This window comes from Lotus japonicus, chromosome 2 (genome assembly GCF_012489685.1).
Source record: "Lotus japonicus ecotype B-129 chromosome 2, LjGifu_v1.2".
Classification (NCBI taxonomy): Eukaryota; Viridiplantae; Streptophyta; class Magnoliopsida; order Fabales; family Fabaceae; genus Lotus; species Lotus japonicus.
In genome coordinates, this window is record NC_080042.1 from 8,879,471 (window position 1) to 8,892,176 (window position 12,706).

General features: G+C 39.2%; 2 protein-coding genes across 4 annotated transcripts; both read right to left on the minus strand.

Annotated features, from left to right (window-relative positions):
- LOC130737530 (uncharacterized) lies at positions 1-4,226 on the minus strand. 3 transcript variants are annotated; one of them, XM_057589325.1, is made up of 5 exons: positions 4,022-4,226; positions 3,844-3,914; positions 2,048-3,769; positions 505-698; positions 1-254 (listed from the first exon to the last, which is right to left on the minus strand). In XM_057589325.1, the coding sequence occupies exons 3-5, from the start codon at positions 3,758-3,760 to the stop codon at positions 134-136; spliced, it is 2,028 nt and encodes a 675-aa protein (XP_057445308.1). In that variant the 5' UTR covers positions 3,761-3,769; positions 3,844-3,914; positions 4,022-4,226; the 3' UTR covers positions 1-133. The 3 variants fall into 3 exon arrangements, with proteins under 3 accessions (XP_057445308.1, XP_057445309.1, XP_057445310.1); XM_057589326.1 differs by having other exon boundaries at positions 467-698; XM_057589327.1 differs by lacking the exon at positions 1-254 and adding an exon at positions 1,549-1,717 and having other exon boundaries at positions 512-698.
- Positions 4,227-10,189: 5,963 nt separating this feature from the next.
- LOC130736016 (uncharacterized) lies at positions 10,190-10,977 on the minus strand. Its single transcript, XM_057587877.1, has 2 exons — positions 10,603-10,977; positions 10,190-10,510 (listed from the first exon to the last, which is right to left on the minus strand). Exons 1-2 carry the CDS (start codon positions 10,672-10,674, stop codon positions 10,190-10,192), a joined length of 393 nt encoding a protein of 130 aa, XP_057443860.1. The 5' UTR covers positions 10,675-10,977.
- Positions 10,978-12,706: the final 1,729 nt, after the last annotated feature.

Here is a 12,706-nt window from a genome sequence, read left to right on the forward strand (position 1 = left end):
TTAAAGAAACTTGTTTTTCTATTATACGGATGAAGAAGAAAACAATAACTTCCACCCTACACAAAATTAACAAAGGAAAGGGAAGTGGAGATTTCATCTTCAACTGCATTCATAATTTCATATCCCAAGTCTTTCATAAACGATCCCCATAGAAAAGATGAAGAAACTTGCAATAACCAACTAGCTTATGATCATTGGGTGTCACTCGATCCCATTTTCCCGTACAAAATATGGCATATGCATCAGCCCCATACCTAAATCAAGAGATAACAAGTATAAGCATAGGAAAAGAAATAAATTCATTGAAAAATGAGGAGTTCTAATTAAAATTAATTGTTAAAAAAATTATGATCATATACAATGAAAACCAGAGATTTTCCAACTGATGATTAAAAAATTAGTTTTCCCGTTAACATGCATATCTAACTTGAGGATTCAAATGAATAAAAGGAAGACACAAACACACCATTGTAAACACAATTAGAAGAGCATGACATTACATACTTGCCAACACCATGTAACTGAGTTACATGAGTCCAATTTTCCGCCAAATATTCACGAGAAAAGCGTTGCAGCATAGCAGCCCTTTTATGTAAGCCTAGTGACCGTATTACCTCTAAAATTTCATCTTCTGATACTTGAGTGCAGGTTTCAGCATCAGGACATAACTTGAAAAAGTTTGATATAACTTCTTTTACCTGCACATTGCAAAAATTATATAAAAATATAAATAAATATGTGTCTAGACACACACACATTCAAAACTAAAAATCCATCCATATAATTTAAATTTCCACCATGTTGACATCACTCAAATCATATCATAGATGAATTAGCAGTTAAAAATTTAAAATCCAAGAAGACATAAAGAAGGTTTGTGTGAAATGTGACCAGTGACCCTATCTAACTTGTTTAATATCATAAAGCTGGAAACTTGCTAAATAACACACCGCAACTAGAAGGACTATCCATGTCATAATCACCAAAACCCATCTTGGTAGACATGCAGTGAGAACAATGCAATAGGCAATATATGTGCGTATGTTCTAATCCTCACTCAACTTTTTCCGGGTATGTTTTGATACTCGTTGACGTCAATGTTAACGGGCGTTAGCACTCACTTTGAGGCAAAAGATGAACGGAACTCTTCTTATAGATTGAGATTAATGTGTTGTCATGTTAACTCAATTAGTACACAAACATGCTTCTTTGTTGCCAAGCTATGCCTTAAATTTATAATGCATAGCCACCAGATCAAGGCAGACATACAACAGTTTGAAAACCTTCCCGCAGATGATGTCAAGCCAAGTATCAAAACTAAAGAAGAGTGTTTTTATAAAAAGGAGAAACTTCAGCACAGAGAAAAAAGAACTAGCAGGAGAATAATAAATAAATAAAGACTAAGGTGAACAAAAATGCTTAAAAAAGCATAATGGAACAAACTATACAATAAAGATTCACATTCATAATGGAAGTTCAAGATAGCAGTACTTTTGGAGCGTTTACGCGCAGAATATAGTAATAGAGATAGGCCGAAACAAAGCTCACATATCAAAACCCCTCCTCTGTTCTCTTGATTGTTATGACCTCTAGAAGGAAACATGAGCTTTTCCCTTGATTCAGGAAAACACAACAGATTGTTCACTGCAGCGTAGAACAAGTCACCAGTTCCGTTCATTTTCACCAATCTCACACAACAATTATTTACTGCAAAATCCTATATAATTTGGGAATTTTCCCACCCACATAACAAACAGTTTAGAAAGCCAAAATCAAGAACAATAACAGTAACTTACAGAGCCTTTTAAAGCAAATCAACAGATGAATGGAAATACTCATGTACAACAGCCATAAATCTCAGAGCGAAAAACAAACTCCTTACTCCAAATTATTCAAACACAAAGATACAATAGCAAGGTATATGAAGGCCAAGGCCAACAGTAAAACATCAGCTTAAAATGTAGTCAAAACTAAGAAATAAATGGTGCAGAAAATCAAAGCATTCAGATACTATTGAATAGAAAAAAGGTGAATACTTTTAACATACCTGCCGACCAGTAGTCAGGTTGAGCAGCATGCAAATTGCCAATACTCTCCAAGGGTCAAAGGCATGATCTTCTTGAATGAGATGTATATGAGATCGTGGAGGCACCCATGTATTATCTGCCGTTCTTTTTTTGTAAGCTTCATTCCGCTTCTCAGAAGCTGAAAATCTGATTGGAGGTTTTCTGACTTTTTTAGTTGGAGGGTGTTTTTCAGAACAGCTAGGTTTCTTCAATTGTAGGAACTTTTTCTCCTCTTCTTCTCCTTTTTTCTTCCTCTTCTTGGAGCTCTTTTCTTCAACCACAGTCTCTTCTTTAATGTTTGGCTTCTTGTTAGCTCCTTCCTTTTCCATCATAGACTTCTTTTCATGAATCATGTGTTCTTCTTTCGTTTTCATCTTAGACTTCATTTCTTCAATCACATTATCTTCCTTACCTGAAATTATTTTTTCAAAATCTTCATCCCGCTCCTCAGAAGCTGAAAGTCCCCTTTTAGTTTTCCTAGCTTTCTTTGTTGGAGTGGGTTTTTCACAATAGCTGGGTCTTTCTAGTTGTAACTTTTGTTTCTTCTCGCCTGCTACTTTGTTCTTCCTCTTGGAGCTCTTTTCTTGAACCAAGCTTTCTTCTTTAACTTTTGAATTCTTGTCAACTTCTTCCTTTTCCATCTTAGAATTTATTTCTTCAAGCACATTTTCTTTGTTATCCCACTCCTCAGAAGCTGAAAGCCCCCTTTTAGCTTTCTTAGTGGGTTTTTCATAATAGCTTGTTCTTTCTAGTTGTAACACCTGTTTCGTCTTGACTGCTCCTTTGCTCTTCCTCTTGGAGATCTTTTCTTCAACTATACTTTCTTCTTTAAGAATTGATTCCTTTTCAGCTCTTTCCTTTTTCTCCATAGACTTAATTTCTTCAATTACATGTTCTTCCTTTTCTGGAGTTCTCTTTTCAAAAGTTTTATCCCGCACCTCAAATCCCCTTCTAATTTTCTTAGCTTTCTTTGCTAGGGTAGGCTTTTCTAGTTGTAACATTTGTTTATTCTCGTCTGCATCTCCTTTGCTCTTAGTCTTGGAGCTCTTTACTTCAACCAAGCTTTCTTCTTTATGATTTGATTTCTTTTCACCTCTTTCCTTTTTCATCCTAGACTGCATTTCCTCAATCACATGATCTTCCTTATCCGGAGATCTCTTTTCAAAAGTTCCATCCCGCTCCTCAGCAGCTGAAAGTCCCCTTCTAGTTTTCTTAGCTTTCTTTGCTAGGGTGGGTTTCTCACAACAGCTTGGTTTTACTAATTGTAACAACTGCTTCTTCTTGTCTGATTTGCTCTTAGTCTTGGATCTCTTTCCTTCAACCAAGTTTTCTTCTGTAAGGTTCGACTTCTTATCAGCTTCTTCCTTTTTCACCTTATAGTTCACTTTTTCAACCACACTTTCTTCCTTGTCCGGTGATCTTTTTTCAATAGTTTCATCCCCTTCCTCAAAAGCTGATTCTCCCTTTTTAGTTTTCTTAGCTTTCTTTGCCGGGGTGGGATTTTCACAACAGGTGGGTCTTCTTTTATTGTCTTCTTTGTTCTTCCTTTTAGACCTCTTTTCTTCAACCACATTTTCATCTTTAAGCTTTGACTTCTTTTCAGCTACTTCTTTTTTCATCCTAGACTTCTTTTCCTCAATCATAATATCTTCCTTATGGTTTGAATGTGATGAAATGTATGCATGCTCCCTCATGCTAAAAGCCTAAAACAGTAATAGCAATAATATCATTAATGAAACGTAAAGGAACAATAATGAAATGTTGATGGTATACTCACATGTGAACTCAAACAGCAATTAGGGTTTACGAAACTAGCTTCCTTCTTTCTTCTGCTTCTGTGGTATGTATCTGAAAGTAAAGCAAAGTGAAATTCATGTGAGAATCAACATCAACATGGTTAAATAAATACATAAATAATAGACAAGGCCATCGCCATGAATAGAAAGCATAAAAACCTTAGTTTCGTAGCTTTTCACGGTGAAGAAGTAGACAAAGAGGAAGGAGAGTTTGATGAAATCACAGACGGGAAAGATAGTGTTCTTTGATTGTGATTGTGGTTGTGGTTGTGGTTGTGTTTGTGAGAGAGAGATGTCAGATGAGAGTGTTATTTGGAATTTGAAGGGTTGATGAGGGTTTGGGTTTTCATTTTGGGCGGCGTTTCTTTTTTCAGCGTTTGGAATTGGAATTTGGAACTACTCTAGTTTATCAAACTCTAAGGCTATGTTTGGCATGTTTAGCTGATAAGCTAGCTGAAAGCTGAAAAGCTAGCTGAAAGCTTATAAGCTAGCTTATCAGCTTAGCTGAAAGCTGATAGCTGAAAGCTGAAAAGCTACGTGATTGAAACAAAAGTGTTTGGTAGAACTAGCTGTTAAACAAGCTGAAATTGTAAAATGACATAAAAGGACATACTTGTATAATTATTTTTATATTTAACATTACTTTATTTTCACATTAATACCAATATGATATTAATATTAAAATTATTATCACTTTAAATATTTTTATTAGCTACAGTTATATATCATCTTAAAAATATAATCTGTAACCAAAAAAAAAATCTTAAAAATATAATTTTTATTTATTTTTATTAATATAATATTTATAATACTTGTGGTGCGCAGCGGTGTGGCGGGAATGGTGGCGGAAACTGCATACATAAGTGTGAGGGGAAAATAAGTTTAGTGTTTTTATAAATATATAAGGGTAATGGTAGAATTTTAATAAAATAATAAGGATAAAAATGAGAATAAATTTAATAAGCTATAAGCTACCTGAGATAGCTTATAGCTTAAAGCTTTAAGCTACTAAAATAAGCTCCTTCACCAAACACTTTTGAAGAACTTTTAAGCTAGTCAAATAAGCTTTAAGCTAGTCAAATAAGCTATAAGCTAGCTGAAATGACATGCCAAACATAGCCTAAATTCTCTTTTGCCAATAAAATGCTTCTTTTCGCGGCCAAAATGACGGGATTTGGGTTTGGCGCCCCAGCCTTTTTTTTTTATCCCAAAAGTACCCATCGGTAAATGATTTACCGATATCAAAATACGAATCGGTAAAACATTAACCGTTATTTTTCCTCAGTTTGAACACCTTCACACCATTACCCAAAACACGAAGAACAATATCGGTTAATCATTCACCGATTGTATTATGATATCGGTAAATCATTTACCGTTTTCATTTCTGCCAGTTTTGATCACCTTTTCGCCATTACTCCTCCCTCCACCAACCCCTCCACCATTACTCCTCCATCAACAACCCCCCATCCCATAACTCGCCCACACAACCTTATTCTACCATTACTCCATTCCTCCCTCACATTTCACCTTTCCATCACCACCACCATCTCCACATTTCCACCACCACCACCACCACCAACACCACCACCACCAAGGGAAAGCTTTAAACTTCTGGTAAGTGTTGTTAGCTTTTGGTACTTTATTTATAGTTAGTTTAAGTAGTTAGTTGTTAGTTTAAGTAGTTAGTTAAGTTAGTTAAGTTGGTAATTTAGGCTGCTGTATCGTGAACAATATCGGGAAATGATTTGTCGTTAATGTGTCGGATTATGATATTCCGTTATAGGCTCGGATTTTGATTTGTCGTTACTGTGTCGGATATTGATTTACCGTTTGGCTTCCAGGGATGACAGATTCCTTTTTTCTTGGTGAATCACAATTGATACATGCAGAGGATTGTAAAATGATAATCCAGAGGAGCAACCATCACCAGTTGAACCTCCGATTATATCTATAGATGTCTCTCATTTGTATCAGACTGATCAGGTACTCATTGCACAAATTTTTGCATGTTTTGTTTATCCTTTGTTTGTGCCTTGTTTTATGCCTTATGCCTTGTTTTTCCTGAAACAACGTTTCCCTTTGAAAGATGATCTTATGAAATGGGTTCGCGACATTTCTATGGCAAATAATTTTGTTTTGGTGACAACAAAGTCTGATAGTGGTGCGAAGGGAAGAAAAGAATATGTCATTATGGGGTGTGAGAAACATAGTGTGTATATTCCCTACAGAGATCCTGATCTTGTTAAAGAAACGTCAACACAAAAGACAGGTTGTCCTTTTAGGCTAAAAGGACGACGTACGAAAGATGGTAAAGGATGGTGGTTGAAGGTGATGGAGGGTAGACACATCCATCTCGCAGCTGGGTCACTACTTGGCCACAATTACGCTGGTCGACTGACTAGTGAGGAGAAGGAGGATGTGATAAATCAGGCTAAGACTTGGGTTCCACCGAGAAAGATGTTGGCGTCCTTGAAGGAAACAAATCCTTCAAACTTGACTACCATCCAACAAATTTATGGTGTTTGCAAGCGGTTCAGACAATCTGTTCGTGGGTCATTGACAGAGATGCAATACTTGCTGAAGAAGTTAGACGGTGAGAAGTATGTTCACTTCGAAAGAAATGAACCCGAATCGGAAGTGATTAGAGATATATTTTGGGCTCATCCGAATGCCGTCAAACTTTTCAACACATTCCCATATGTAGTGATCATGGATTGCACATACAAGACCAGCAAATACAATCTACCCTTGCTAGAGATTGTTGGCCTGACCTCCACGGATAAAACATACTCAATAGCATTCTGCTACATTGGTAGTGAGGGCACAGATGAATACATTTGGGCATTGGAGTGTATGAAGTCTCTAATTTCCGACCAATCTAGGTTGCCTAAAGTGACTGTGACAGACAGAGATCTTGCGTTATTGAGTGCTGCTTCACAAAGCCTTTCCACCACTACCCATTTACTATGCTTGTGGCACATCAACAAGTGTGTTTTGGCAAAGTGCAAAGAGTATGTTGGCACGGATGATTTTGCTCAAGAGGTTATGGACAAGTGGGCCGAATTGGTAGATGCTCCAACAGTTCCAGAATTTGAAGCTCATTGGATTGAATTGTTTAACATGTGCAAGCTTAAACACAAGTTGAAATTTGCCACTTATTGTTCTACTACATGGTTGGTCCACAAGCAGAAATTTGTCAAGGCATGGACAAATCATGTGATGCATTTTGGAACAACAACAAGTAACAGGTACAAAAATTATGTTATGACTTGTTATATGTATTTCATTTCATAGATTATTACAGTATTAATTCTTACATGCGCGTTGTTGGTTTGCAGGGCTGAAGGTGCACACGCCAGCTTGAAGTTGATGTTGCGGAACAGTAAGGGTGACCTGGCCACATCATGGGATGAGTCGCATAGTTTGACCATCAATCGTCACACTGAGATAGTAGCATCGTTTGAGCGCAGTATGAATAAAATTGTCACATTTTCAAGACCCCTTTCTACACAAATATTAGGGGATTTGTGTCAAACAAATGCTTGAAACTCATTGATGCTGAACAGACAAGAATGCAGTCCTACGACGGTAGATGCGATTGCTTATTGAGAGAGACTCATGGACTACCTTGCGGTTGTCAACTTGCAGGTTACCGGTCAACCACTCTCCTGTCAACTACTTCCAATTATTTATATTTGTGTTTCAATGTGACATGTTTGTGAACTTGCAGATTACGAGAGGATTCCGCACGAGGCCATTCATCCATTCTGGAAGAGCCTAAGTTGGGAGCATGTACCTGTTGCAGATACTGGCAGCTCAGATATTTGCGGGCTAAACCATGGAGAGATGCCCCAAGAAGTTGAGGCACTGACACGTTATTTCCATTCTTTGGATACTGGAGGGCAGAGTATGGTAAGGAGGAAGCTTCAGGCGATATATTGTCCTGAAAGCAGTACACTATGTACTCCTGAGCTTCGGATAAAGTCCAACCGCACTCCTAAGTTGAAGGAGAGCAAACCACCCAAGGGTCGAGCAATAGGATCCTTGACTCGTGATCCTTCAGCGTTTGAACTTACTGACAAGAAGATTAAAGAGGAAAAGAAGTCTTCACAACCAGCAAAGAGGAAGAAGCGTGTGAAGAAGTCTGACACAAGCCATTTCATGTGTAACTTTCCAGCCTTTCTCCATCCATATATTGACACAATTACAGATGTTGAGGATGATGGTAACTGTGGCTATAGATCCATTGCTGCATTACTGGGGCATTCTGCCGGTCAGGACGGTTGGCCTTGGGTTAGGGCTACATTGATAGAAGAACTTGAGACCAATGTGTTAATGTATAATAGGATGTGGGGCACAAATGTTGTTTATGGCTTACATGAACGACTCACTCTTCCTCTTGGTGACCCGGCCACCCCTGACAAATGGTTTCAACTGCCAGAGATGGGATACCTTGTTGCCACAAAGTACCAATTGGTTCTCGTATCCTTATCCTTTATGGGTTGTAACACATACTTTCCACTGATAGGAGCCGGTCCACCAGATGCGCATACTGTTATAGCTATTGGACATGTGACAAATCACTGGGTACAGGTATATTTTGACCAAATACACTAATATTTTAGTTTCCTACTAGCTTGTCGATTAATTTTTGTATGTGGAAGTTATCTAATTTTATGGTTATTCTCTCAAATGTAGCTACAATTAACTCCTGGACATCCTATGCCGACTATTGCTCCCCACTGGGATTGGCATGCCGATCTTGCCTCCAAATACTGGCGCAACCCATATGGTCCACGTTTAGACATGTACGCTGCACAATTCCAAGCTTGGCTTGGTGTTTTTAGTGGTCATGCGGACTATGTGGACATCACCACAGATTGAATGTTCTTGTATTGTGTAATATTAATTTGTAAACTCTTTGTAATTTTAATTTTGTGGCCCTTATCCACAGGTTGTTGTTAATGACAACTATTTAGACATCATCGTAGATTGGCAGGTTCATGCGTGTACTTTTGGTAATGTTAATTTGATGTACGTTGAATAATATAGCTCATTTGTCATTTAATTTCATTATCAAGGTCTTGTCATTAACATTTCATTATGAAGGTCTTGTCATTTTCATTTTCATTACCCTCCACCACCAACCTTGACATTACTCTCAACCACCAGCCCCAACCACACTTCTACCATCCACCAGTACACCATAAATCTTTTGACCATTCTGCTCTGCTATAAATCTCTGTTGTGTCTTGCCTCTTCTTCTTACTCTTCATTCCTCATCTTCCTGTCTATTGTGTCTTGCCTTTTCTTCTTACTCTTATTTCTACACAATGGAACAAGACCCAAATCCATTCGTCCGCCATTGCAAACGTCAAAGCAACAATTCTGGCAGCTCTCGTCCTCTCATTCCTGGCCCGGCTGGCGCCATCCAGGCTGCCATGTATGCCCGTAGATCCACCCCTAACACACCACTCATTCCGACCCAGGAAATCGTGAGGCGTGTGCTAGATCATGGATCAACCGAAACCGATCCTGATTTCAACTCACATGCTTGGCTATCAGCCCTGCAAGAGTGGAGAATTGCCACTCCGCTGGGCTCTCTGACAGCGAACGTTGAGGGGGTGGAGAATGTTGTTGCTGTTATCAAATCTTGCACTCCCAATGGGTTCGGAGATGCGAAAGTTACCCTCAAGGCATGTCTTGTCCTTGCTTTTGGTCCCCCTTCTCTAACCGTTCTTATTTACTTCTCAAACGATTTCAAAAATTTAGGACCCCACGGGTGCTATTGATGCTAGCATCCATCGCAAGGCCTTTACCCACAGTGAATTTGCGAATGACATAACTGTTGGATCTGTTCTCGTTCTCCAAAAGGTCTATCCCCTAGAACCTAAACATGAAACTTGCTTCATTTTTTGGACAACTAAGCATGGTTTGATTAAAGTATGCAATTTACTTGCAGGTTGCTGTGTTTGCACTTAGATGAACTGTTTGTTATCTTAATATAACATTGCCCAACCTAGTGAAGGTATTCCCAAAAGATTGCGGACCCCATGACTTCATCGATATCACAGAGGAATAATTTTGTTTTCCGTGTTGCTTATGTTTAATTTGGTTGTGTAACCGTTTAACTTATTGTCATGGATTATTACATGCTTTGGATTATTTATGTTGTCGTTGTAACTGTTTTTTTCATTATAAGAGTCATAATATTAAGACTAAAAATAGAACACATGTAAATAAAAAGAGGCAAGAGTCATAACATAACATAAAGAGTCCTAACATATACATAACAATGGATCCCACATAACAAGAGTAATAAAATCACTCTCCCCGACCCCGCCCCCTATGACCTCTGGGTCCACGAGCTCTACCTCCACGAACACCCTCTCCAGGATCACCCTCTCCACGAGCTCTGCCTCCACGGGCTCCGCCTCCACGGGGTCTGCCTCCACGAGCTCTGCCTCCCACAGCTGCGGCTCCTCGAATAGCAGAAAAGGCAACTCCCTGGGTACCAACGAAGGAACTCCGTCGAAAGAGTTCAAGCGCCCTCTCAGTGAGGATTCGGGGCTGTGTCCCTGGAGCAAGAGCACCTGGCACCTCCAGTGACTGCTCCAACAACTCCACACCCCTACGTATAGCAGACTGCATAAAAATAATATACAAAAAAAATGTTATTAACAAAAATCACAATTGAATGGATAAAAATAATATACAAGTTTAGAATCCAAACTTACCACGACACTAAGCTCCTCCCTCCTATCCTCAGGGATGATGAACACATGGGACACTCTGCTATACCACCTCATGTAACCCTCCACCGCCTCTCCCGAATATGTAGCAGGGATCCCCTGAGGGCGGAGGTGCGGCTCAAACTCAGCATGGCAGCATCTGCGGTCTCAGCAAGGGACCCCGTTGTCTGGATCTGTAACGCCCCAATTTCTCAAGTGATGAGTCACATTAGTAACCTAACTGTAAGACCTGGATTTTCAGAACAAGCTAGTTTCCGACTCACGCGTAGAATCAGTGTAAGCGTGATAGGAGTTTGATATTTGAGGAAGATTAATGAAGAAGAAAGTTCAGGAATTGCTTGAGGAATGTTGCCTAGTTGTTTTCGGAGTTAGTGCGAGTCGTCTGCACACTTGCCTTAGGGCGAGCGTGTCCAGAATAGGCTATTTCGCTCTTAAAGCAACGTTTTGAGTGAGATTTCGAACTCTCGGAAAATTTAAAGATTCTCTTTATTTTTCCATCGACCAGCGTTTCATTTCGGAACTCTGGACTGTACGCACGATAGGTTTCACTTTTCGGATGTCCGCCGACGCTAATTTCTTTGCTTCGAAACCCTATTTTCGAGCAATGGATGAAGACTTTTTCTATTCGGGACTTCTAACGAAGATTCCGTCCGCGCTACCAGATTTGTTTCGACGTTTCCAATCTTTCTTCAGAAGAAAGTTTTGTCGTCCGGCGATCACAGCAAAAAGTAGTTTTTCGGGACAGATTTAACTTACACCGCTTTTGAGATTTTCGATATCGTTTTTCCCATATCATAGATATTTGTTTTGAGTTCTGGATTTATGACGCCAGAATCTCTCTTAGAATTCCTTGGTGAACGTGCTGCAAAAATCGGAATCGCGAAATTTTCATTTTCCCGGGATTTCGCCCGCCTATAAATAGGCGAAAAAGCAAAATATCTTTCATTTTCCTCCATTAGTGGCCCAAATTCGTGGAGAGCAAGGGGGGAGGAGATTTTCGCGAAAACTTGACCAATCTTCGTGCAGTTCGTCCCTACTTCTAGGTATCAAGGTAACTAACACGATTCCTACCTCTGATTGTTGTTTATGTTGCGTTTCTAAAGTCGTTTCTGTGCTCTAAGTTTTGAGCTTTTTATAAAATTGTCCGATTTCTCTGATTTCTCGCTTGGGTTATGTTCCTTATGTTCCCCTGAGTCTAAAACCTCTGTCAGTAAACTCTGATTGCGATTCAGTTGTCCAGGATCTGAAAAATTGACTCAAAACTCTTTTTGTCTCACATTTCGAAACTTTATTGTCGTAAAGCTATAATCTGACTTTGTGCCTTTAGGATTTGTTGTCACGGATGTCATGAGGATCGTTGCTGTCAAATCTGTTTTCAGAACTGATAACTTTGAAGTTTTGAGCCTTTATTTTGGACCAAAATGCCCCTGCGTAGTCGTATTTCGACCCGATTGTCCGAAAATTGTTCTGACAGTTTCTTTGCCTTAGTTTTACCCTAAAACTACCTTGTAAACTGGTTTGATCGAAGAAAAAGAGCCGAAGCCCTTTTCTCCTTATGGCCGTGGGTTTTTCCTAAGGGGGGGGAGTTTTTCGTTTTCGAAAACTTGTCCTTTCGTACCCGTTTGTCGTATTCTGAAGCTTTGATGCTTTGTCTATCGTTTATGTATTGTTTTGCGATCGAACTAATCGATTTTGTTTGAATTCTGCTTTGTTTTTCTCCGAGGTTCAGTTGAAGGAACTTTGGAATATTCAGAGCAACTGTTTGAGGACAACCTTGATTTCGAAGCTGGAACAGCTCGAGGTTAGGGCAACTTGCTATATTTAGCTATGATTTCATGATAGGCGTCGATAAACTCGACCTATGCTTTATCTGATGTTGTATATGATGATGATTTCTTGTTATGATTGTTTCATAACTTATGATATTGATGATGTGTTGAATTGAGCGTTTTGACGCAACTTCGGAGTGGAGGTTCATTGATCCGGTGATCTTTGACATTTCGGGTTGGATGAACAAACCTAGGCAAGTCCAAATGTGGGGTTTGAGACTTAGCCATTTGTTGGGATTCGTTGGAATTCCTAGACTTTC